Consider the following 21080-nt stretch of genomic DNA (forward strand, 5'->3'; position numbering starts at 1 on the left):
GGCCCCACGGCGGGTTTCCCAGGCAGCCTCGTCCCCGTCCCTCTCGTCCTCCCCTCACTGCGTCCTTCCCTCACTCGCTGCCCCAGGCCCCCCCTGCTGCCTTTGGCCCCGGGCCACCCCGCTGCACAGAGCCCCTGTGTCTGCCCGGCCCAGCCAAAGCAAACGCCGCGGAGCCGCGGCCACATTCCGGGAACCCCTGGCACCGGGGCCGGGATACGGCGCGGCCGCGGCATCACTGGGGCCTTTCAGCCCTCCCGGGGGGGCGCCCCATGGGGGGGGCTGGAGGAGAGTCTGGCCTCCCAGCCCCCACCACAACCCTGTTATTAAACTGCGGCTGCCTCTGGGGTGGAGCATGGAGCCCCTTAGCCTCCTACAGCAACAGGGCTCCCTGCAGTCTGGTCCCCCTGCCGAGCCCCCCCAGCCTGACACCCCCTGCCAAGCCCCCCCCAGCCTGACACCCCCTGCCGAGCCCCCCACCACAGCCTGACACCCCTGCCGAGGCCCCCAGCCTGACACCCCTGCCGAGCCCCAGCCTGACACCCTGCCGAGCCCCACCACAGCCTGACACCCCTGCCAGGCCCCAGCCTGACACCCCTGCCGAGCCCCCAGCCTGACACCCCTGCTGAGCCCCCACCCTGCCCCCAGAGCACAAGCCTCCGAGCACCACACTGAGGAGCAGCTTTTGGCTTGCGACACATGCTCCGTACCCCAACCCGTCCCTTCTTGACAATCATCTCAGCCCTGCCCCCCCAGCCCTGCCGGTGCCCCTCACTCCCGACCCGCAGCCCTGCCAGCCCAGGTGCCCCTCACTCCCGACCGTTGAACTGTGGCTGGCAGCAAAGCTGATGCCAGCGAGTGGAGGGGGCTGTGGGTTGCCGTGGGGGGTCCTGGCACAGACGTTTTCCCAGCGGTGTCGGCTCCCTGGGCCCAGGCTGTTCTGGTCAGTCGGCCGAGGGCTGAAATGGCTGAAGCCTGCGTCCATCCCGGCTCTGCCAGGCCGGGGTCACCCCAGGGGGCACCGGCCCCGATCCAGCTGTGCCCTCCCCCCCCGGCCCGGATCCTGCTGTGCCCTCCCCCCCCGGCCCCGATCCAGCTGTGCCCTCCCCGGCCCCGATCCAGCTGTGCCCTGCCCCCAGGCCCCGATCCAGCTGTGCCCAGCCCCCAGCCTGGGCTGGGCTGTGCCCCGGGGACTGAGCCTGGTGCCCCGCCGGACCGAGAGGTGGGGAAAGGCCTGGGGCAGGTGTCCCAGGTGGGGAGGGGCTGCTCTGCGTGGCTGGTCCCAGGGTATTGGAGAGACCTGGTGGGGGCCGACATGGCTCGTATTGGACCCACTTGTGCTGGGGGAGGGGAGGGCCTGGAGCCGCCTGGCCGGGGTCACGTCTCCCCCCAGCCCCTGTCCGGGCTGGGCCCAGCGAGCCCAGGCGGGGGGGCGGGGAGGTCCCGGGCCGGGCGGGGCGGGGCGGGTTCGGGCGGTCGCTGACCCGGCCCGGCCATGACATCACCCCCGCAGGGCAGGGAGCGAGGACGAACCGGGTGTGTGAAAGTGAGCGGCCCCCGCCTCCGCCCCGCCGCCCAGCCCGGCCCGGCCCGGCCCCGGGCGCAGGGAGCGGCGCGCACAGTCCCGAGCGCAGCGCAGCGCGGACAGACCAGGAGCGCAGCGGAGCCCCAGCCCGGAGCGCAGCGCAGAGACCCCAGGCGCAGAGCCCGGAGCGCGGAGCCCCCAGCCCGGAGCGCAGCGCAGAGACCCGGGAGCGCAGCGCAGCGCGGAGCCTCCAGCCCGGAGCGCAGCGCAGAGACCCCGGAGCGCAGCGGAGCCCCCAGCCCGGAGCAGCAGCTTCTCCCCTGCAGCCGCCGCCCCGCTCCCAGGTAGGGCCCCACGGGCCGGGCACCGAGCGGGCAGCAGGTGGGGCGGGGAGGGGCTGGGATCGCAGATGGGCGGGGGGGGGGCTTGCAGGGAGTTTGGAAAGTGCCCGAGCGAGAGGCTCCCCGGGCCCCGCAGCAGCTGGGGGGGGGGGGAGTGGATGGACGGAGAGCGGCGGGGTGGCGGGAGGTGGACACAGAGAGATGGGTGGGTAGAGGGCTGGGTGGAGGATGCGGGACGGAGGGAGGGATGGACCGAGAGATGGATAGAAGGAAGGATGAAGGGAGGTAGCGAGGGATGGAGAATGGAGGGAGGGATGGAGGATGAAGAGAGGTAAGGATGGAGATAAGGATGGAGGGAGGATGGAGGAAGGAGATAGTGGTGGATGGAGGAATGGATAGAGGATGGAGTTAGGGATGGATGGAGGGATGGATGGAGGAATGGATAGAAGGAAGGATGGAGGGTGAAGAGAGGTAGGGATGGATGGAGAAAGGAGATAGGGAAGGATGGAGGATGGAGTTAGGGGTGGATGGATGAAGGGATGGAGATGGCTGGATCCAGTGATGGAGGGAGTGAGGAGGGATGCAGGCAGGGATGGAGGATGGAGTTAGGGATGGATGCAGGGATGGATGGAAGGAGGGATGGATAGAAGGAAGGATGAAGGGAGGTAGGGATGGATGGAGAATGGAGGGAGGGATGGAGGAAGGAGATAGGGAAGGATGGAGATAGGGATGGAGGAGGAATGGATAGAAGGGAGGCTGAAGAGAGGTAGGGATGGATGGAGAAAGGAGATAGGGAAGGATGGAGGATGGAGTTAGGGGTGGATGGATGAAGGGATGGAGATGGCTGGATCCAGTGATGGAGGGAATGAAGAGGGATGCAGGCAGGGATGGAGGATGGAGGGAATGAGGAGGGATGCAGGGAGGGATGGATGGAGGATGGAGGGAGGGAGGGAGGAGGGAGACGGCTGGATCCAGTGATGGAGGGAGTGAGGAGGGATGGAGGATGGAGGGAATGAGGAGGGGTGCAGGGAGGGATGGAGGGATGGATGGAGGATGGAGGGAGGGAGGGATGGAGGAGGGAGACGGCTGGATCCAGTGATGGAGGAAGGGCGAAGGGGGGCATTGAGGGGGCCTGTGCTACATGATGAAGTTGGGGGGCTGGGTGCCACCGGGAATGACCCATTGGTAACCCCGCCTCCACTCCCAGCACTGACCCACCTCCACCCCCGTCACCCCACCCCCTGAACAAAGGCAGGTGCTGGGGGGCTCGTCCCCAGCAACCCCCATGGTGCCCCACCACAACAAACTCCTGAACCTCCCCCACCCCTGTAGCCCCCACTGCTGGTGCCCCCTCCCTCTGGCCTGATGCCCCTCCAGTCCCAGCACAGTCCTGTCGGTGGATTGGGGGGTGAGAATATTGGGGTGGGGAACGGAGCGTGGTAGGGAGTGTGGGGGGAGCCAGAGCCCTGGGGAAGGGAGCTGCGGGAGGGAGGACAGAGGCCTGTGTGTGTCGGGGTTGGGGGGCAGGAGGGTGTCCAGGCAGGTGCGTTTGTGGGTCCCACAGATGAATAGAGACCCGTCCGGGAGGCCAAAGACACGGGGGGGGGGGGCCGATGGTGACAAGTGCTGGTCCCCACCGGGAAAGGCCCTGTGTCCCCCCACGCCCGCCCCCCCGAGCCAGTCCCTGCCCTGGGGCCGGGGGGAGCCGGCGCCCCCCAGTGGGGCCAGGCCCGGCCCCATTCCCCGCCCCCCTGAGCCAGCCAGTCCCTGCCCTGGGGCCGGGTGGGAGCCAGCACCCCATAGAGGGGACAGGCCCCTGCCCCATTCCCGCCCCCCTGAGCCAGCCAGTCCCCCAACCCCCATCTCCCGCCCGCGCAGCCAGGCCAGGCTGGGATCTGGGTGGGACCTTATCTCTTCACGCAGGAATTTTCCCGGCTGTCAGATACTTGCCGGGGCGGGAGCCAGGCTGGGATCTGCTCCCGGTGCTGCCAGGGCCGCGCACCCCACATCACCCCCAGTCTGCCCCCCAGCTGCTCCCCCAGGCCACCAGGGGGCTGCAGGAGGGAGGAGACCCGGGGCAGGGCTGGGACCCCCCAGCACAGCAACCCCCTGAGTCTGGGTGGAGAGTGGGGTCGGAGTGGGCGGAGGGACTGGGAGTCCGGACTCCTGGGTTCTCTCCCCGGCTCTGGGAGGGGAGTGGGGGCTGGTGGGTTAGAGCTGGGGGGCTGAGAGCCAGGACTCCTGGGTTCTTTCCCAGCTCTGGGGGGGGAGTGGGGGCTGGTGGGTTAGAGCAGGGGGCTGGGAGCCAGGACACCTGGGGTCTCTCCCGGCTCTGGGAGGAGTGGGGGCTGGTGGGTTAGCGCAGGGGGGGCTGGGAGCCAGGACTCCTGGGTTCTCTACCCAGCTCTGGGAGGGGAGTGGGGGCTGGTGGGTTAGAGCAGGGGGGGCTGGGAGCCAGGACTCCTGGGTTCTCTCCCCGGCTCTGGGAGGGGAGTGGGGGCTGGTGGGTTAGAGCAGGGGGGGCTGGGAGCCAGGACTCCTGGGTTCTCTCCCTTGCTCTGGGAGGGGAGTGGGGGTTGGCGGGTTAGAGATGCGGGGCTGGGAGCCAGGACTCCTGGGTTCTCTACCCAGCTCTGGGAGGGGAGTGGGGGCTGGTGGGTTAGAGCAGGGGCTGGGAGCCAGGACTCCTGGGTTCTCTCCCGGCTCTGGGAGGAGTGGGGCTGGTGGGTTAGAGCAGGGGGGGCTGGGAGCCAGGACTCCTGGGTTCTCTCCCTTGCTCTGGGAGGGGAGTGGGGGTTGGCGGGTTAGAGATGCGGGGCTGGGAGCCAGGACTCCTGGGTTCTCTCCCTGTGTCTGGCGGCCACAGAGACATGAAAGGAGCAGTGAGGGATGTACGAGGACCAAGAATCAGCAGCCCCCGGGGGAGCCCAGGGGAAGTCCGAGTGGTTATTGGAAAGCTGGGAGGATCTGGGACCACAGCTGTGAAAATAACAAGCCGCAGGGGTTTGTGCAGAGCTCAGGAACGGCCACCGGCTCGGCCGCAGAAACCCCACAGCCTGGCCAACAGGATTCTGCTTATGGGAGGGGAAACTGAGGCACAGAATGGCACTAGAACCCAGGAGTCCTGGGTCCCAGCCCCACACCCCACCCGCGCCTCTCCCAGGAGTCCAGACTTGTCTTAAACCAGCTATTTCTTAATCGCGGGGTTCCCGGGGGCTGGGATCTCACAGGCAGGACAGGGCTTAGTCTGGCTGGGACTTGGGGGGAGACGGGGCCGGGGACCCGGGGGCTGGGACATGGCCGGGCCCCCCACGCCTGCTCCGTCCCAGCGTGGGACGTGTCTGCACTCTCGGCTACCCCGGCTCGTAGCTCCTGCTCCCGGCTCCCCCCGGCTCCCTGCCAAACTCCGGCCTTTGGCCCCGTTCCCCGGCCCAGCTCCAGGCACATTTTTGCAGCATGAATCCGGGTTGTCGCAGGAGGCGATGGGGTCCCGCACCTGCCCCACAGCCCTGCAGCTCCGTCCGGCCGGCCTGGGGTCCCCCCACAGCCCCGGCCCCACCGGGCCTGTCTGCCGCAGCACCTGCCTCCGGACCGTGGGGAGGGGGAGATGGGGCGGTCTGTCTCGGGCCTGGGGTCCCAGGGGCTGGGGGATGGCTGGGGGCTGTCTCGGCTGGGGTCGGGGTCAGGGGCTGGGGTGGCTGGGGGCTGTCTCGGTGCTGGGGTCCCAGGGGCTGGGGGTGGCTGGGGGCTGTCTCGGTGCTGGGGTCCCAGGGGCTGGGGGTGGCTGGGGCTGTCTCGGTGCTGGGGGTCCCAGGGGCTGGGGTGGCTGGGGGCTGTCTCGGTGCTGGGGTCCCAGGAGCTGGGGGTGGCTGGGGGCTGTCTCGGTGCTGGGGTCCCAGGAGCTGGGGGTGGCTGGGGGCTGTCTCGGTGCTGGGGTCCCAGGAGCTGGGGTGGCTGGGGGCTGTCTCGGTGCTGGGGGTCCCAGGGCTGGGGTGGCTGGGGGCTGTCTCGGTGCTGGGGTCCCAGGGGCTGGGGTGGCTGGGGGCTGTCTTGGTGCTGGGGTCCCAGGAGCTGGGGGTAGCTGGGGCTGTCTTGGTGCTGGGGGTCCCAGGAGCTGGGGGTAGCTGGGGCTGTCTCGGTGCTGGGGTCCCAGGAGCTGGGGGTGGCTGGGGGCTGTCTCGGTGCTGGGGTCCCAGGGGCTGGGGGTGGCTGGGGGCTGTCTCGGTGCTGGGGTCCCAGGGCTGGGGGTGGCTGGGGGCTGTCTTGGTGCCGGGGGTCCCAGGAGCTGGGGGGTAGCTGGGGGGGGCTGTCTCGGTGCTGGGGGGACCCCGGAGCTGGGGGGTAGCTGGGGGGGCTGTCTCGGTGCTGGGGTCCCAGGAGCTGGGGGTAGCTGGGGGCTGTCTCGGTGCCGGGGTCCCAGGAGCTGGGGGTGGCTGGGGGCTGTCTCGGTGTTGGGGGTCCCAGGAGCTGGGGGTGGCTGGGGGCTGTCTCGGTGCTGGGGTCCCAGGGCTGGGGGTGGCTGGGGGCTGTCTCGGTGCTGGGGTCCCAGGAGCTGGGGGTAGCTGGGGGCTGTCTTGGTGTTGGGGTCCCAGGAGCTGGGGGGTGGCTGGGGGGGCTGTCTCGGTGTTGGGGGGTCCCAGGACTGGATTTCGGTTGTGGTTTGTTTGTGGGCCTGTGCGGTTGATTTCTGGCCTGAGTTTGAATTGGGCGCTGGAGGGGAAGGGTCTCGTGGGGGCTCTTTGGGGGTCCCTGGGGGTCTCTGTGCCCCCGTCACTAACTGCCTCCCCCCCCCCAGGTCTGCGCCCCCTCCGGCCACGCCATGGGGCCCTGGCTGCTGCTGTCGCTGCGGCTGCTGGTGCAGGGGCCTCCCCCCGCCGGGCCCCCGCCAACGCCACCATCTTCTCCCACATCTACAGCGTCCGCCGGGGGGCGGGTGAGGGGCCCGAGTCCCCGCAGGAGGCACTGGCCCCCCCCAGCCAGCTGCAGCCCCCCCGGCTCTACGAGCACACGCTGGAGGGGGACGAGCAGGTGGTCTTCACCCACCGCATCAACCTGCCCCGGCCTGCGACTGCGAGGGGGCGCGGGCCCTGCGGGAGGCGCTGGCCCGGCTGGGCGCTGGAGGCCCAGGTCCAGGCGCTGCGGGAGCAGTGTGGGGCCAGGGCTGCTGCCCCCGCGCCGCCGGCGCCCAGGCCGGCACAGGTGAGACTGGGGGCTGAGGGGAGGGGCCGGGTGTGGGAGGGGCGGGGCCATAGCAGGGTGGGGACCTGAAGGGGAGCAGTGGGAGGAGCAACAGGCAGAGGCGGGGCCAGAGGAGCAGGGAGGGTGTCAAAAGGGGTGGAGTGAGGAAGGTGCCAATGGGCGGGGCCGGGTGGGGGCGGGGCCGGGGCAGGCAGGTGGCGCCCCTGGTGGGCTGCAGGCAGGTTGCAGTTTCACCCCATCCGCCTCCTCCCTCCCCGCCGCAGGCCAGACGGACACCCAGAGCCTCTGCGGCGGCACGCCGGCGAGGACTGCACCATAGGTACGGCCACCCACAATGCCCTGGGCCGCCCCAACCGCCCTACCCACAATGCCCTGGGCCGCCCCAACCGCCCTACCCACACTGCCCTGGGCAGCCCCAACCACCCTACCCACAATGCCTGGGCCGCCGGCCACCCCTACCCACAATGCCCTGGGCCGCCCCAACCGCCCTACCCACAATGCCCTTGGCCGCTCCGGCCATCCTATAAACAGTGCCCTGGGCCGCCCCAACTGCCCTACCCACAATGCCCTGGGCCGCCCAGCCACCCTACCCACAATGCCCTGGACTGCCCCAACCACCCTACCCACAGTGCCCTGGATACCCCGGCCACCCTACCCACAGTGCCCTGGGCCGCCCCAACCGCCCTACCCACAGTGCCCTGGGCCGCCCCAACCGCCCTACCCACAGTGCCCTGGGCCGCCCCCACCGCCTACCCACAATGCCCTTGGCGCTCGCCACCCTACAAACAGTGCCCTGGGCGCCTGCCACCCTACCCACAGTGCCCTGACTGCAGCCAGCCCACAGTGCCCCAGCGACCGCCGGGGCATGGGAGTGCCCTGGGCCGCCCCAACCGCCCTACCCACAGTGCCCTGGGCCGCCCCAACCGCCCTACCCACAATGCCCTTGGCCGCCCCGGCCACCCTACCCACAGTGCCCTTGGCCGCCCCAACCGCCCTACCCACAGTGCCCTGGGCCGCCCCAACCGCCCTACCCACAATGCCCTTGGCCGCTCCGGCCACCCTATAAACAGTGCCCTGGGTGCCCCAACTGCCCTACCCACAATGCCCTGGGTACCCCGGCCATCCTATCCACAATGCCCTGGACTGCCCCAACCGCCCTACCCACAGTGCCCTGGGCTGCCCCAACCGCCCTACCCACAATGCCCTTGGCCGCTCCGGCCACCCTACAAACAGTGCCCTGGGCCGCCCCAACCACCCTACCCACAGTGCCCTGGGTACCCCGGCCACCCTACCCACAGTGCCCTGGGCCGCCCCGGCCGCCCTACCCACAGTGCCCTGGGCCGCCCCAACCGCCCTACCCACAGTGCCCTGGGCCGCCCCAACCGCCCTACCCAAAGTGCCCTGGGCCGCCCCAACCGCCCTACCCACAATGCCCTTGGCCGCCCCGGCCACCCTACCCACAGTGCCCTGGGCCGCCCCAACCGCCCTACCCACCATGCCCTTGGCCGCGCCGGCCACCCTATCCCCCCTGCCCTGGGGGCCCCAACTGCCCTACCCACAATGCCCTGGACTGCCCCAACCACCCTACCCACAGTGCCCTGGGCCGCCCCAACCGCCCTACCCACAGTGCCCTGGGTACCCCGGCCATCCTATCCACAATGCCCTGGGCCGCCCCAACTGCCCTACCCACAATGCCCTGGACCACCCCAGCCACCCTACCCACAGTGCCCTGGGCACCCCAGCCATGCTACCCACAATGCCCTGGACCACCCCGGCCACCCTACCCACAATGCCCTGGGTCCCCCAGCCACCCTACCCACAATGCCCTGGGTCCCCCAGCCACCCTACCCACAATGCTCCTCTGTGGCTGGTCCCCACATCCCTGGGCATCCATCCCTGTGGTGGGGTGTGGGTGGGGGCCGTCCTTGCCCCCCCCATGTGGGGCAGTGCTGGGCACCGAGCTGAAGGGCCTTTGTGCTGCCTAATCCTCTCCTGACCCACGGCCAAGGCGGGGGGAGCTCTCCCCAGATGTATATGGGAGCTGGGGCCCCCTTGCTTGGGACGTCCCGTCCCAGGACACAGAGACCCCCTGTTAGGAGCCGCCCGCCTCACAGCCGGGCTGGCCAAGATCAGCCTTGGCACTGTGCCCCCTCCGTCTCCGGTTCCCCTCTAGAATCGGCCCCATTCATCCCGGCCGGGGGCGCGGTGCCGGGGGGCAGGGATCTGAGCCGCCCTTGTTCCCCACGGTGTTTGCTTTCCATCCCCGCCCGGACGGGACAGAGATCAAAGGCCCTGGCTGGACGCAGAGGGGAGGCCCTGGGCGGGGACCGGGACACGGGGCCTTTTCCCTCTGTGGAGTGGGGGCAGGGGGCGGCTGGCTCGGGGGGGCGGGGAATGGGGCAGGGGCCTGTCCCCTCTAGGGGGCGCCAGCTCTGATCCGGCCCCAGGGCGGGCACTGGCTGGTTCGGGGGGCAGGGAATGGGGCAGGAGCCTTTCCCCTCTGGGGGACGCCAGCTCCCATCCAGCCCCAGGGCAGGGACTGGCTGGCTCCGGGGCGTGGGGAATGGGGCAGGGGCCTGTCCCCTCTAGGGGGCGCCAGCTCTGATCCAGCCCCAGGGCAGGGACTGGCTGGCTCAGGGGGGTGGGGAATGGGGCAGGGGCCTGTCCTCTCTAGGGGGTGTCAGCCCCAGGGCGGGGGTCTGGCCGGCTGGGGGGGTTCGGGGCACTCACCCTTGTCCCCCCGCAGAGATCCCGGCCGTGACACTGCGCGTGGGGCGCCGGGACGAGGGCTCCTTCCGCCTGCAATGGACTCGCCCCAAGATCCACGTGGATGGATATGAAATTCACCTCGTTCCCACGGTAATGGGGTGCCAGGGGGGTGTCAATCATCCCCTGCCCCCTGCAGGGGGGCTGGGCCCGCATCTGGGATGTCAGTGGGGGAGGAGGGTGTGTGACCCCTGGCCCCCACCCTGGGGAGCCTCACTTCTGGGAGGGGGCATTGGAAAGAAGGTGGGGGGGTCAGGAGGGGGTCGGGGTGCATGGGTGGGGGGGTGCAGACAGAGGCCAGGGCTCCCCCATCCCCTGACCCCGTGTGACCCCCAGCGGCGCCGTGGGCCTGTGGTTTGGAGGCCTGGGAGGGGGAGGGGCCTGAGAGGGTGGGGGGGCCGGGTCCCCCAGTCCCTGACCCCGTTTCTCTCCCCCCAGGGTGACCCCGAGGGGGCCGTGTCCCTGCAGCTGCCCGGCTCGGCCACGTCCTTCGAGCGCTCGGGGCTGGGCCCTGGCCAGGAGTTCAGCGTCACCGTCCGGGCCCAGCGAGCCCAGCGCCTCGGGCCCCCCGCCACCCAGAGCGTCCGCACCCGTAGGTGGGGGGAGGTTGCCGGGGGGCCGGAGGTTTGGGGGCTGGGATGGGAGCCCAGGGGAGGTGTTAGTGGGGGACTCTCTGGGAGGAGGGCCCTGTGGGGGGAGGGGGACCTTGGGAGGACGTTTAGGAAGCAGGGGGGTTCTCTGGGGAGGGGGCCCCCCTTCCCCACTCTCACCCCTCTTCTCCCCCCAGGGATCGACGCTCCCCGTGACCTGCGCCCCACGGGGGCCACGGCCACCTCGCTGAGCCTGCGCTGGGAGCCCCCGGCCGCCCAGCCCGACGGATACACCCTGCACTACCGCCCGGTGGGGCGGGACAGCACCGAGCCCCCCACCCGCCTGACCCTGCCCCCCAACCGCACCACCCTCACCCTGACCGGCCTCCGCAGCACCACCCAGTACACCCTCACCCTGACCGCCCACCGCGGCCCAGAGCAGAGCCCTCCCGCCAGCACCAGCGCCACCACCGGTGGGTCCCACGGCCCGGGGCGGGGGCGGGAGGGGAGGGGAAGCAGCGATGAAATGGGGGAGGGGAGGGAGATGGGGAAGAAGGAACTGAGAGAGGAGGAGGAGCGAGGGAGGGCAATCAGCAAGGGCTGAGTGTGGGAGCAGCGCGGAGAGACGAGAGCGTCCGTCCGTCCACCTGTCCATCCGTCCATCCATTGGTCCGTCGATCCATCCGTCCGTCCACCTGTCCATCCATCTGTCCATCCACCTGTCCATCCATCCATCCATTGGTCTGTTGATCCATCCGTCCACCTGTCCATCCGTCCGTCCACCTGTCCATCCATCTGTCCATCCACTGGTCCGTCGATCCATCCGTCCGTCCACCTGTCCATCCATCCATCCATTGGTCTGTTGATCCATCCGTCCACCTGTCCATCCGTCCGTCCACCTGTCCATCCATCTGTCCATCCACCTGTCCATCCGTCCATCCATTGGTCCGTCCATCCACCTGTCCGTCCATCCACCTGTCTATCCGTCCATCCATTGGTCCGTCCATCCACCTGTCTATCCGTCCGTCCATTGGTCCGTCCATCCACCTGTCCATCCGTCCATCCATTGGTCTGTCGATCCATCTGTCCATCCATCCACCTGTCTATCCGTCCGTCCATTGGTCCGTCCATCCACCTGTCCATCCATCCGTCCATTGGTCCGTTGATCCATCCGTCCATCCACCTGTCCATCTGTCCATCTCTCCTTCTGTCCATCTGTCCATCCACCTGTCCGTCCATCCCTCCATCCCCCCAGTCGTCTGCCGAGTTGGTCGCCCATCGTCCGTCCATCCCTGGGTCTATAAGGGAACCAGACATTTCTCCTTCTCTTCTCCCCACTCTCCTGTGCAGGGGTTTTCTTCCCCTCTCTCCCACAGCGAGTGATCGGTTCGTTCTGCCCAGAGCGGGGCGGCTCGGGAGCCCGGTCGGATCCAGCGCCTCCCCCGACTCACCACCCGTCTTCCCGTCCGTTTAGGTTCCGCAGGTCACGGAGCCACGCGGGGGGTTGGACTAACCCAGTTCTCTTCCCTTCTCTCTTCTTCGCAGCTAGCGCCCAGGCACCGGCCGGGGAACACGGGGCGTTTCCCCTCCAGGAGGTGCCGTCTCCCCGAGGTGGGGACTGGCTGGCTTTGGGGGGTGGGGAATGGGGCATGGGGCCTGTCCCCTCTAGGGGGCACCGGCTCTGATCCACCCCAGGGTGGGGGCCTGGCTGGTCCGGGGGGCAGGGAATTGGATCCCCTAATTGCACCAATATTTGCTCCTGGCAGCACCGATGCCCACCCTGCTCCCGCCTGGCCGGCCGCACCCAGAACCCACGCGCCCCGTGGCCCGTCTCCGGCCGCCTGGCCCCGCGGGGAAGCCGGGCCCCCGGCCCGCCCCGGCCAACGCCTCCTCGCTCCCCAGCCAGCTCTTCTTCCAGACTGTGGCGCAGAACCTGACGGCCAAGCTGGCCCGGTACAATGGGACCCTGCTGCAGCGGCTGGAGAGTTACCTCCGCGCCACACGCTACCCGCTCCGCGGCAACCAAACCATCGCCAGCGTGGCCAGGACCATCTACCTCTACCTGGTGCAGAGGAAGTCCCTGGAGGAACAGGAGATGGTCTACGTGGGGCTGGGCCAGCATTCGAAGGAGCTCGGGGCCATGGCACCCACCCCGGGGCACCCTGCGGAGGAGCCCACGGGCCCCCCCGGCCACTTCCAGATAGCCGGGAAGGAGGGCGGCATCTTCTCGGAGGGCTCCCCCAGCTGGGCCCCGGGCCCCAGGGGCCACGCCAAGCCGGCGGTGGTGGCCCGCTCCCCCGGCGCCATTGTGGTCTCGCTGGAGGGCACGCGTGACCACGCGGAGCGCGTGGTGGTCCGCTACTGGCGGGCGGGCGACGGCGGAGGAGCGGGGGAGCTGGCGGTTCCCGGCGACGCCGCGGCGGTTCGCCTGCACGGCCTGGCGCCCGGCACCACCTACCAGGTGGAGATCCACGGCCTGGTCCAGGGGCGGCTCTCCAAGTCCTATTCCTTTCTCGCCTCCACAGGTAGCGCTGGGGGGGCCGTCCGACGCGGGGGGGTCACTCCTCTGGCTCAGTAACCCCACCGGCCACGGCGCCGCCTGGCTGTTCACCGAGGCACCCGCTGGCGCTAACCCCTCGGTCCTGCCCTCCTCTCTCCCGCAGGCTGCTGGCTCCTGCCCACGGGCCTGGCATGGCCGTCGGACGGGCCGACTCCACCCCGCCCCCGCCGTCCCCTTCCCTCTCTCTCTCCTCTGGCATTAACCCCCCTTTCTCCTGCAGCTGGTCTGGCTTCCACCCGCTACAGGCCTCATGCCACGGACTCAGCGGGGAGCGGGGCAGGGGCCTGTCCTCTGGGGCGCTGCTCCACCGGCCCCAGGGCGGGACTGGCTGGCTCGGGGGCAGGAAATGGGGCAGGGCCTGTCCCCTCTAGGGGGCGGCTCCCACCCAGCCCCAGGGCAGGGACTGGGACTGGCTCAGGGCGGGGGAATGGGGCAGGGGCCTGTCCCCTCTGGGGGGCGCCGGCTCCCCCCGGCCCCAGGGCGGGGACTGGCTGGCTCGGGGGGGCAGGAAATGGGGCAGGGGCCTGTCCCCTCTAGGGGGCGCCAGCTCCCACCCAGCCCCAGGGCAGGGACAGGCTGGGTCAGGGGGGCAGGAAATGGGGCAGGGGCCTGTCCCCTCTAGGGGGCGCCGGCTCCCACCCGGCCCCAGGGCAGGGACTGGCTGGCTATGGGGGGCAGGGAACGGGGCAGGGGCCTGTCCCCTCTAGGGGGCTCCCTTTCAGCCTTTCATGCCCTCCCCCCAGCTCCAGAGGCATCTGGCACCGAGCCCCCCGCCACGCCCAGCCTCTCCCGCCCTGGGCCACCCCCAGGGGACCTGGCCGTGACAGACGTCTCCCCCGACCGGTTCCGCGTCACCTGGACGGCCACGACTGGCACCTTCCAGCACTTCCTGCTGCAGTACCGGGAGCCCGGCTCCCGGGCGCCTCCCGGGCAGACCCAGGTGCCTGGGGGGAAGAGGAGCGTGATCGTTGCCCAGCTGAGCCCCAGCACCGAATACGAGGTGGAGCTGCGAGGGGTGGCACCTGATGGGACCATCTCAGAGCCCATCACCACCGGCGTGTGGACAGGTAACCCCCGCCCCTTCCTCCGCGGGATCCTCCCCCCGGCCTTACAGCCAGGCTTCGCAGGGCTATGGACGCCTTGGGGAACCCAGGAGTCCTAGCTGCCCGCCCCCGCCGCTCTAACCACTAGCCCCCACTCCCCTCCCAGAGCTAGAGCTACACCCCTGCTCTAACCATCAGGCCCCCCCCTGCCCTCCCAGGGAGCCCAGGCACCCTGACCGCGTTACGCCCTCTCTCTCCTGCAGCACCCCCTGGCGGGGGCCCCGGGCCAGGCGACCTGGGGGCCCTGGGGGTCAGGAACGTGACCAGCGATGGCTTTGGGCTGCAGTGGAGGGCGCGGCAGGGCCTGTTCCAGTCCTTCCTGCTGCGCTACGAGGATGCGGCCGGGCGCACGGGGCCCCGGGAGGCCGAGGTGCCGGCGGACCAGCGGGCGACCCGCCTTGGGGGGCTGCGGCCTGGCACCGAGTACAACGTCACGCTGTACGGGGTGCACCGCGGCCAGCTCTCACCCCCCCTCAGAGCCAGAGTCCGGACAGGTACGCCCACCCCCGGCGCGGCTCCCGCCTCAGCCCCCTGCCAGCCGGGGGGCCAACTGCCCCTCCTCTGCCCCCGGCCCAGCTCGGCACCTGCCACCAGCCTGTGCTCCTTCCACGGTGTTAGGGGGCAGCACCCAGGAGTCCCGGCTCCCAGCCACCACTGCTCTAACCACCAGCCCCCACTCCCCTCCCGGAGCTGGGAGAGAACCCAGGAATCCCGGCTCCCAGCCCTCCCTGCTCCAGCCACTAGCCCCCAGTCCCCTCCCAGAGCCAAGAGAGAACCCAGGAGTCCTGGCTCCCAGCCCTCCCTGCTCCAGCCACTAGCACCCACTCCCCTCCCAGAGCCGGGAGAGAACCCAGGAGTCCTGGCTCCCAGCCCCCCCCTGCTCTAACCACCAGCCCCCACTCCCCTCCCGGAGCCGGGAGAGAACCCAGGAGTCCTGGCTCCCAGCCCCTCCCTGCTCTAACCACCAGGCCCCACTCCCCTCCCGGAGCCGGGAGAGAACCCAGGAGTCCTGGCTCCCAGCCCCCCTTGCTCTAACCACCAGCCCACACTCCCCTCCCAGAGCGGGGAGAGAACCCAGGAGTCCTGGCTCCCTTTCCCAACCGCAGCCCGCCCCGCCCTCTACGCAGTGTGGAGCTGGGACACTGGGAGCCTTTGCTAAGGGTATTTGAAATAACAATTGTCTGCCAGGTCCGGTGGGTCCCGGGCTGGGAGGGGCAAAGCGAGCTGCCCCCCCCCCCCATACATCTAGACACAGAGCCCAGGCAGCCTCCCCCATCACCCCCCCCACGCCTGCAGCCCCCCTGGAGATGTCTGGTGACACGTCTCCTCCTCGTGGGGGTGGGCGTGTGATGGAGAGAGTGTGACTGGGGGGAGAGACCCAGGCAGGGAGGGAGCAAGGAGCCCCCCAAGGGGGGTTTGTGCCGCTGCAGCCTGTGACAGGAAGAAATAGCAGAAGGGAAACAGGAGGGAAGGGGGGTGACTGCAGGCGACGGTGGCAGTCGGAATCGCGCGGACCCCGGGAAATGTGCTGGAGGAAGGGGAGGCCTGGCTGACGGAGGGTGCAGGGGAGAAGGAAGGAGCCAGAGAGAAGGAAGGTGGCAGGGCCCTTGTGCAGATCGGGGCTGTGACAGGCGCTGGAGCGCGTGGCGGGGGGAGGAGAAGGGACGAATCGCTAACGGCAGCAATGGGAGGGAGAACCGAAGCAATGGCTTTGGAAAGATGGAAGAGACGAGGGGCAGATACACACAGCGATCTCCCCCCACGGCATCTCCAATACCCTTCCCCCACCCTGACCCAGAACTGATGGGACCATCCCTCCTGCCCTCTCCCTGCCAGCGCCAGCAGAACCCGGCACCCAGCCCAGCCTGGGAGAGCTCTCGGCCTCCGACGTCACCCACGACTCCATCCTGCTCTCCTGGACCGTCCAGGACGGGGACTTCGACTCCTTCCTCCTCCAGTACAAGGACGCGGAGGGCAAACCCCAGGCCCTGCCCGTGGACGGGGGATCCCACACGGTCACCGTCACCAACCTGGCCCCCTCCCGCAGATACAAGTTCAACCTCTACGGCATCTCCGGCCGCAAGCGCCTCGGCCCCGTCTCCACCGACGCCGTCACAGGTCAGCGGCTGGACCCGGGGCACCAGCCCCTTCCCCTCCTCCCCCCTTTGCTTTGCAGTGTGGTGGGGACACCAACCACTGGGCTGGGACCTTCCCAAGAAGGTGCTTCCAAGGCAATGAGAGAGGAGGACGAGCAAAGAAGGGAAAGAAGCAATGACTGGTGTGAGGAAGCAGTGCAGAGGGATGAGAGCGTCCATCTGTCCAGTCATCCATCCACCTGTCTGTCCATCCGTCCATCCATCCACAACTAGCCTGCTGGCCATTCAATGGGCAGAGAGAAGAGAGTAGATAGAGATGGGTGGATGGATGGATGGATAGACAGACAGACAGCTGGATCAATGTGCACGGGACAGGTTGGGTAAATGGATTGATGTGTATGGGAACAGATGGATGAACAGATAGGTACATGGATGGGGGTCTACATGGGTGGATGGATGGATGGAGGGGATGGCCACTGATGCATAGGTAGAGGAATGGAGATGGATGGATGGACTGATGGAAGGGTGGATAGATATGGATGGAGGGATGGACGGAAAAGTGGGTAGATATGTATGGAGGAGGATGGATGGACTGATGGAAGAGTGGGGACATATGTATTGGAGGGGATGGATGGACAGAGGGATGGAAGGGTGCACAGATATGGATGGGGGTGGATGGAGGGATGGACAGACTGAAGGGTGGGTAGATATGGATGGGGATGGATGGAGGGATGGACAGACAGAAGGGTGGGTAGATATGGATGGGGATGGATGGAGGGATGGACAGATGGGCAGATATATATAGGGATGGATGAATGGATGGACAGAAGGCTCAGTAGACGTGTATGGGGGTGGATGGATGGACAGACAGATGGAAGAATGGGTAGATAAGTATGGGGGAGGATGGAGGGATGGATGGATGGAAGGGTGGGCATATATGGATGGGGGTGGATGGATGGATGGACAGACAGAAGGGTGGGTAGATATGGATGGGGTGGATGGATGGATGGACAGATGGAAGGGAGGGTAGATATGGATGGGGGTGGATGGGTGTATTGGGGGATGCACGGGTAGCTGTGTATGTGTAACTCTTCTGCCAGGTGGCCCCAGCAGCAGTAAGGGCTGGGTTGGGTGTGGTGATGCATGGACGGACGGGCGGGTGGGTGGGTGGGTGGGTGCACACAGGGGTGGGTGGAGGAGTGGTTGGGGATGGATGGGTGGATGTGGGAGGAAAGGATGGATGGAGGAGTGGTTGGGGATGGATGGTGTCAATGGGGATCTTTCCATTGATGTTGGTGACTTTGGTTCACGCCCTTCTCTTTCCCTCTCATTTGTTCTTCGTTCCCTCCTGTCTCAGCCCAATTCTCACTGAGGTTTGTGCCGGTTGATCTGGGCCGACCCCTCCAGGGAGGTGTGATGGCCACAGGGAACCTGGGAATGTGGGATCCTCTTTGCAGACATGGCCCGTCCATTTGTGTGTCCCCAGCTCTCCTTCCCAGCAGCAGGCTCCAGCTGTGTCCCTGGGCTCCCTGCACCTTCGTCCCACTAATCATCTCTGCTGATCCCCTCTGGGTAGGAACTGCCCGGCCCCCCAAGGACCTGGTCAGCCACCCTAATCCAGCCACACCCTTACCCGCCTCTTTGTTCCAGCCAAGGAGCCGCGGGAGCCGGAACTCACCTTCCAGCCCAGCCTGGGGGAGCTCTCGGCCTCTGACGTCACCCACGACTCCGTCCTGCTCTCCTGGACCATCCAGACCGGGGACTTCGACTCCTTCCTCCTGCAGTACAAGAACGCGGAGGGCAAACCCCAGGCGCTGCCCGTGGATGGGGGATCCCGTACGGTCACTGTAACGAACCTGGCACCTTCCCACAGATACAAGTTCAACCTCTACGGCATCTCCGGCCGCAAGCGCCTCGGCCCCGTCTCCACCGACGCCGTGACAGGTCAGCGGCTGGTCCGGGGGCGCAGCTCCTTCCCCTCCCACCCCTTTTTCTTTCCAGTGTGACATGGACGTTGAACACGGGGCCAGGACGTCCTGAAGAAGATGCTTCCAAGAGTCCTGCATCCACAAGCAGATTGCCGGGCATTCAGTGTCTAGAGATGAGAATAGATAGGGGTGGATGGATGGATGGATGGATGGATGGACAGACAGTGAGCATGGGGCAGGTTGAGTGAATGGAGTGATTTGTATGGAAAGAGAAGGATGAAGAGATAGGTACATGGATGGGTGTCTACAGGAGTGACTGGATGGATGGAGGGATGGTCATCAGTGAGTACATAGAGGAACGAATGTGTATGGGGATGGATGGATGGACGGTCAGGTGGGCAGATATGTATGGGGATGGATGGAGGGATGGACAGATGGAAGGGTGGGCAGATATGGATGGGGGTGGATGGGTGTATTGGGGGATGCACGGGTAGCTGTGTATGTGTAAGTCTTCTGTCAGGTGGCGCAGCAGCAGTAAGGGCTGGGTTGGATGTGGTGATGCATGGACGGTGGGTGGGTGGGATGGGTGCGTACAGGGATGGATGGAGGAGTGTCTGGGGCTGCATGGACGGACGGGTGGGTGGGTGGGTGGAGTGCGCACAGGGGTGGGTGGAGGAGTGGTTGGGGACGGATGGACAGGCGGGTGGGTGGAGGGTTGCGTACAGGGATGGATGGAGGAGTGTCTGGGGCTGCATGGACGGATGGGTGGGTGGATGGGTGCCCACAGGGGTGGGTGGAGGAGTGGTTGGGGATGGATGGACGGGCGGGTTAGTGGATGGGTGCACACAGGGATGGATGGAGGAGTGGTTTGGGATGGATGGGTGGATGTGGGAGGAAGGGATGGATGGAGGAGTGTCTGGGGCTGCATGGACGGATGGGTGGGTGGATGGGTGCCCACAGGGGTGGGTGGAGGAGTGGTTGGGGATGGATGGACGGGCGGGTTAGTGGATGGGTGCACACAGGGGTGGGTGGAGGAGTGGTTTGGGATGGATGGGTGGATGTGGTAGGAAGGGATGGATGGAGGAGTGGTTGGGGATGGATGAGGTCAATGGGGATCTTTTCATTGTCATTGGTGACTTTAGTTCACACCCTTCTCTTTCCCTCTCATTTGTTCTTCGTTCCCTCCTGTCTCAGCCCAATTCTCACTGAGGTTTGTGCCAGTTGATCTGGGCCGACCCCTCCAGGGAGGTGTGATGGCCACGGGGAACCTGGGAATGTGGGATCCTCTTTGCAGACATGGCCCGTCCATTTGTGTGTCCCCAGCTCTCCTTCCCAGCAGCAGGCTCCAGCTGTGTCCCTGGGCTCCCTGCACCCTCGTCCCACTAATCATCTCTGCTGATCCCCTCTGGGCAGGAACTGCCCGGCCCCCCAAGGACCCTAATCCAGCCACGCCCTTACCCACCTCTTTGTTCCAGCCAAGGAGCCGCGGGAGCCGGAACTCACCTTCCAGCCCAGCCTGGGGGAGCTCTCGGCCTCTGACGTCACCCACGACTCCGTCCTGCTCTCGTGGAGCGTCCAGACCGGGGACTTCGACTCCTTCCTCCTGCAGTACAAGGACGTGGAGGGCAAACCCCAGGCACTGCCCGTGGATGGGGGATCCCGTACGGTCACTGTAACGAACCTGGCACCTTCCCACAGATACAAGTTCAACCTCTACGGCATCTCCGGCCGCAAGCGCCTCGGTCCCGTCTCCACCGACACTGTCACAGGTCAGCGGCTGGTCCAGGGGGGCAGCTCCTTCCCCTCCCACCCCTTTTTCTTTCCAGTGTGACATGGACGTTGAACACGGGGCCAGGACGTCCTGAAGAAGATGCTTCCAAGAGTCCTGCATCCACAAGCAGATTGCCGGGCATTCAATGGCTAGAGATGAGAGTAGATAGGGGTGGGTGCGTGGATGGATGGATGGATGGATGGATGGATGGATGGACAGACAGCTGGATCGGTGAGCATGGGGCAGGTTGAGTGAATGGAGTGATTTGTATGGAAAGAGAAGGATGAAGAGATAGGTACATGGATGGGTGTCTACAGGAGTGGATGGAGGGGATGGAGGGGATGGTCATCAGTGAGTACATAGAGGAACGAATGTGTATGGGGATGGATGGATGGACAGTCAGGTGGGCAGATATGTATGGGGATGGATGGACAGAAGGCTCGGTAGATATGTGTGGGGGTGGATGGATGGATGAAGGGGATGGTATGGATGGATGGATAGAGGAGTGGATCTATATGGTGACGGACAGATGGATGGGTGGGTGGGTGGATGTGTGGATGGATGGATGGAGGGGATGGGATGGATGGGATGGATCGATGGATGGATCGAATGGGATGGGATGGATGGAGGGGATGGGAGGGATGGATAGAGGAATGGATCAATATGGGGATGGACAGATGGACGAGTGGGTGGGTGGGTGGATGTGTGGATGGAGGGGATGGGATGGATGGATGGGTGGATGGAGGGGATGGGATGGATGGATAGATAGAGGAATGATGGGATGTTAGATGGGTTGGGATCTGAGTTACTACAAAGAATTCTTTCCTGGGTGCTGGCTGGTGAGTCTTGCCCACATGCTCAGGGTTTAACTGATCGCCATATTTGGGGTCGGGAAGGAATTTTCCTCCAGGGCAGATTGGCAGAGGCCCTGGAGGTTTTTCGCCTTCCTCTGCAGCATGGGGCATGGGTCACTTGCTGGAGGATTCTCTGCAGCTTGAGGTCTTCAAACTGCAATTTGGGGACTTCGATAACTCAGACATAGGTTAGGGGTTTGTTATAGAAGTGGGTGGGTGAGATTCTGTGGCCTGCGTTGTGCAGGAGGTCAGACTAGATGATCATAATGGTCCCTTCTGACCTTAAAGTCTATGAGTCTATGAGTCTATGAGTCTATGAATGGATCAATATGGGGATGGACAGATGGATG

The 21080-nt window shown here is 66.8% G+C and overlaps 1 protein-coding gene across 1 annotated transcript in view; it reads left to right on the plus strand.

Moving 5' to 3' along the window:
- Positions 1–2580: 2580 nt before the first annotated feature.
- LOC120394823 (tenascin-X-like) overlaps positions 2581–21080 on the plus strand; it is a 50178-nt gene continuing 31678 nt past the window's right edge. The window contains exons 1-10 of the mRNA XM_039518972.1: positions 2581–2629; positions 6659–7010; positions 7326–7381; positions 9809–9921; positions 10267–10420; positions 10616–10891; positions 13722–14045; positions 14285–14575; positions 15918–16199; positions 17828–18121. Coding sequence (XP_039374906.1) covers positions 2581–2629; positions 6659–7010; positions 7326–7381; positions 9809–9921; positions 10267–10420; positions 10616–10891; positions 13722–14045; positions 14285–14575; positions 15918–16199; positions 17828–18121 — 2191 coding nt within the window. The remainder of the gene's footprint in view (positions 2630–6658; positions 7011–7325; positions 7382–9808; positions 9922–10266; positions 10421–10615; positions 10892–13721; positions 14046–14284; positions 14576–15917; positions 16200–17827; positions 18122–21080) is intronic.

The sequence above is a fragment of the Mauremys reevesii genome, unplaced genomic scaffold (assembly GCF_016161935.1).
Source record: "Mauremys reevesii isolate NIE-2019 unplaced genomic scaffold, ASM1616193v1 Contig8, whole genome shotgun sequence".
In the NCBI taxonomy this organism is placed as follows: Eukaryota; Metazoa; Chordata; order Testudines; family Geoemydidae; genus Mauremys; species Mauremys reevesii.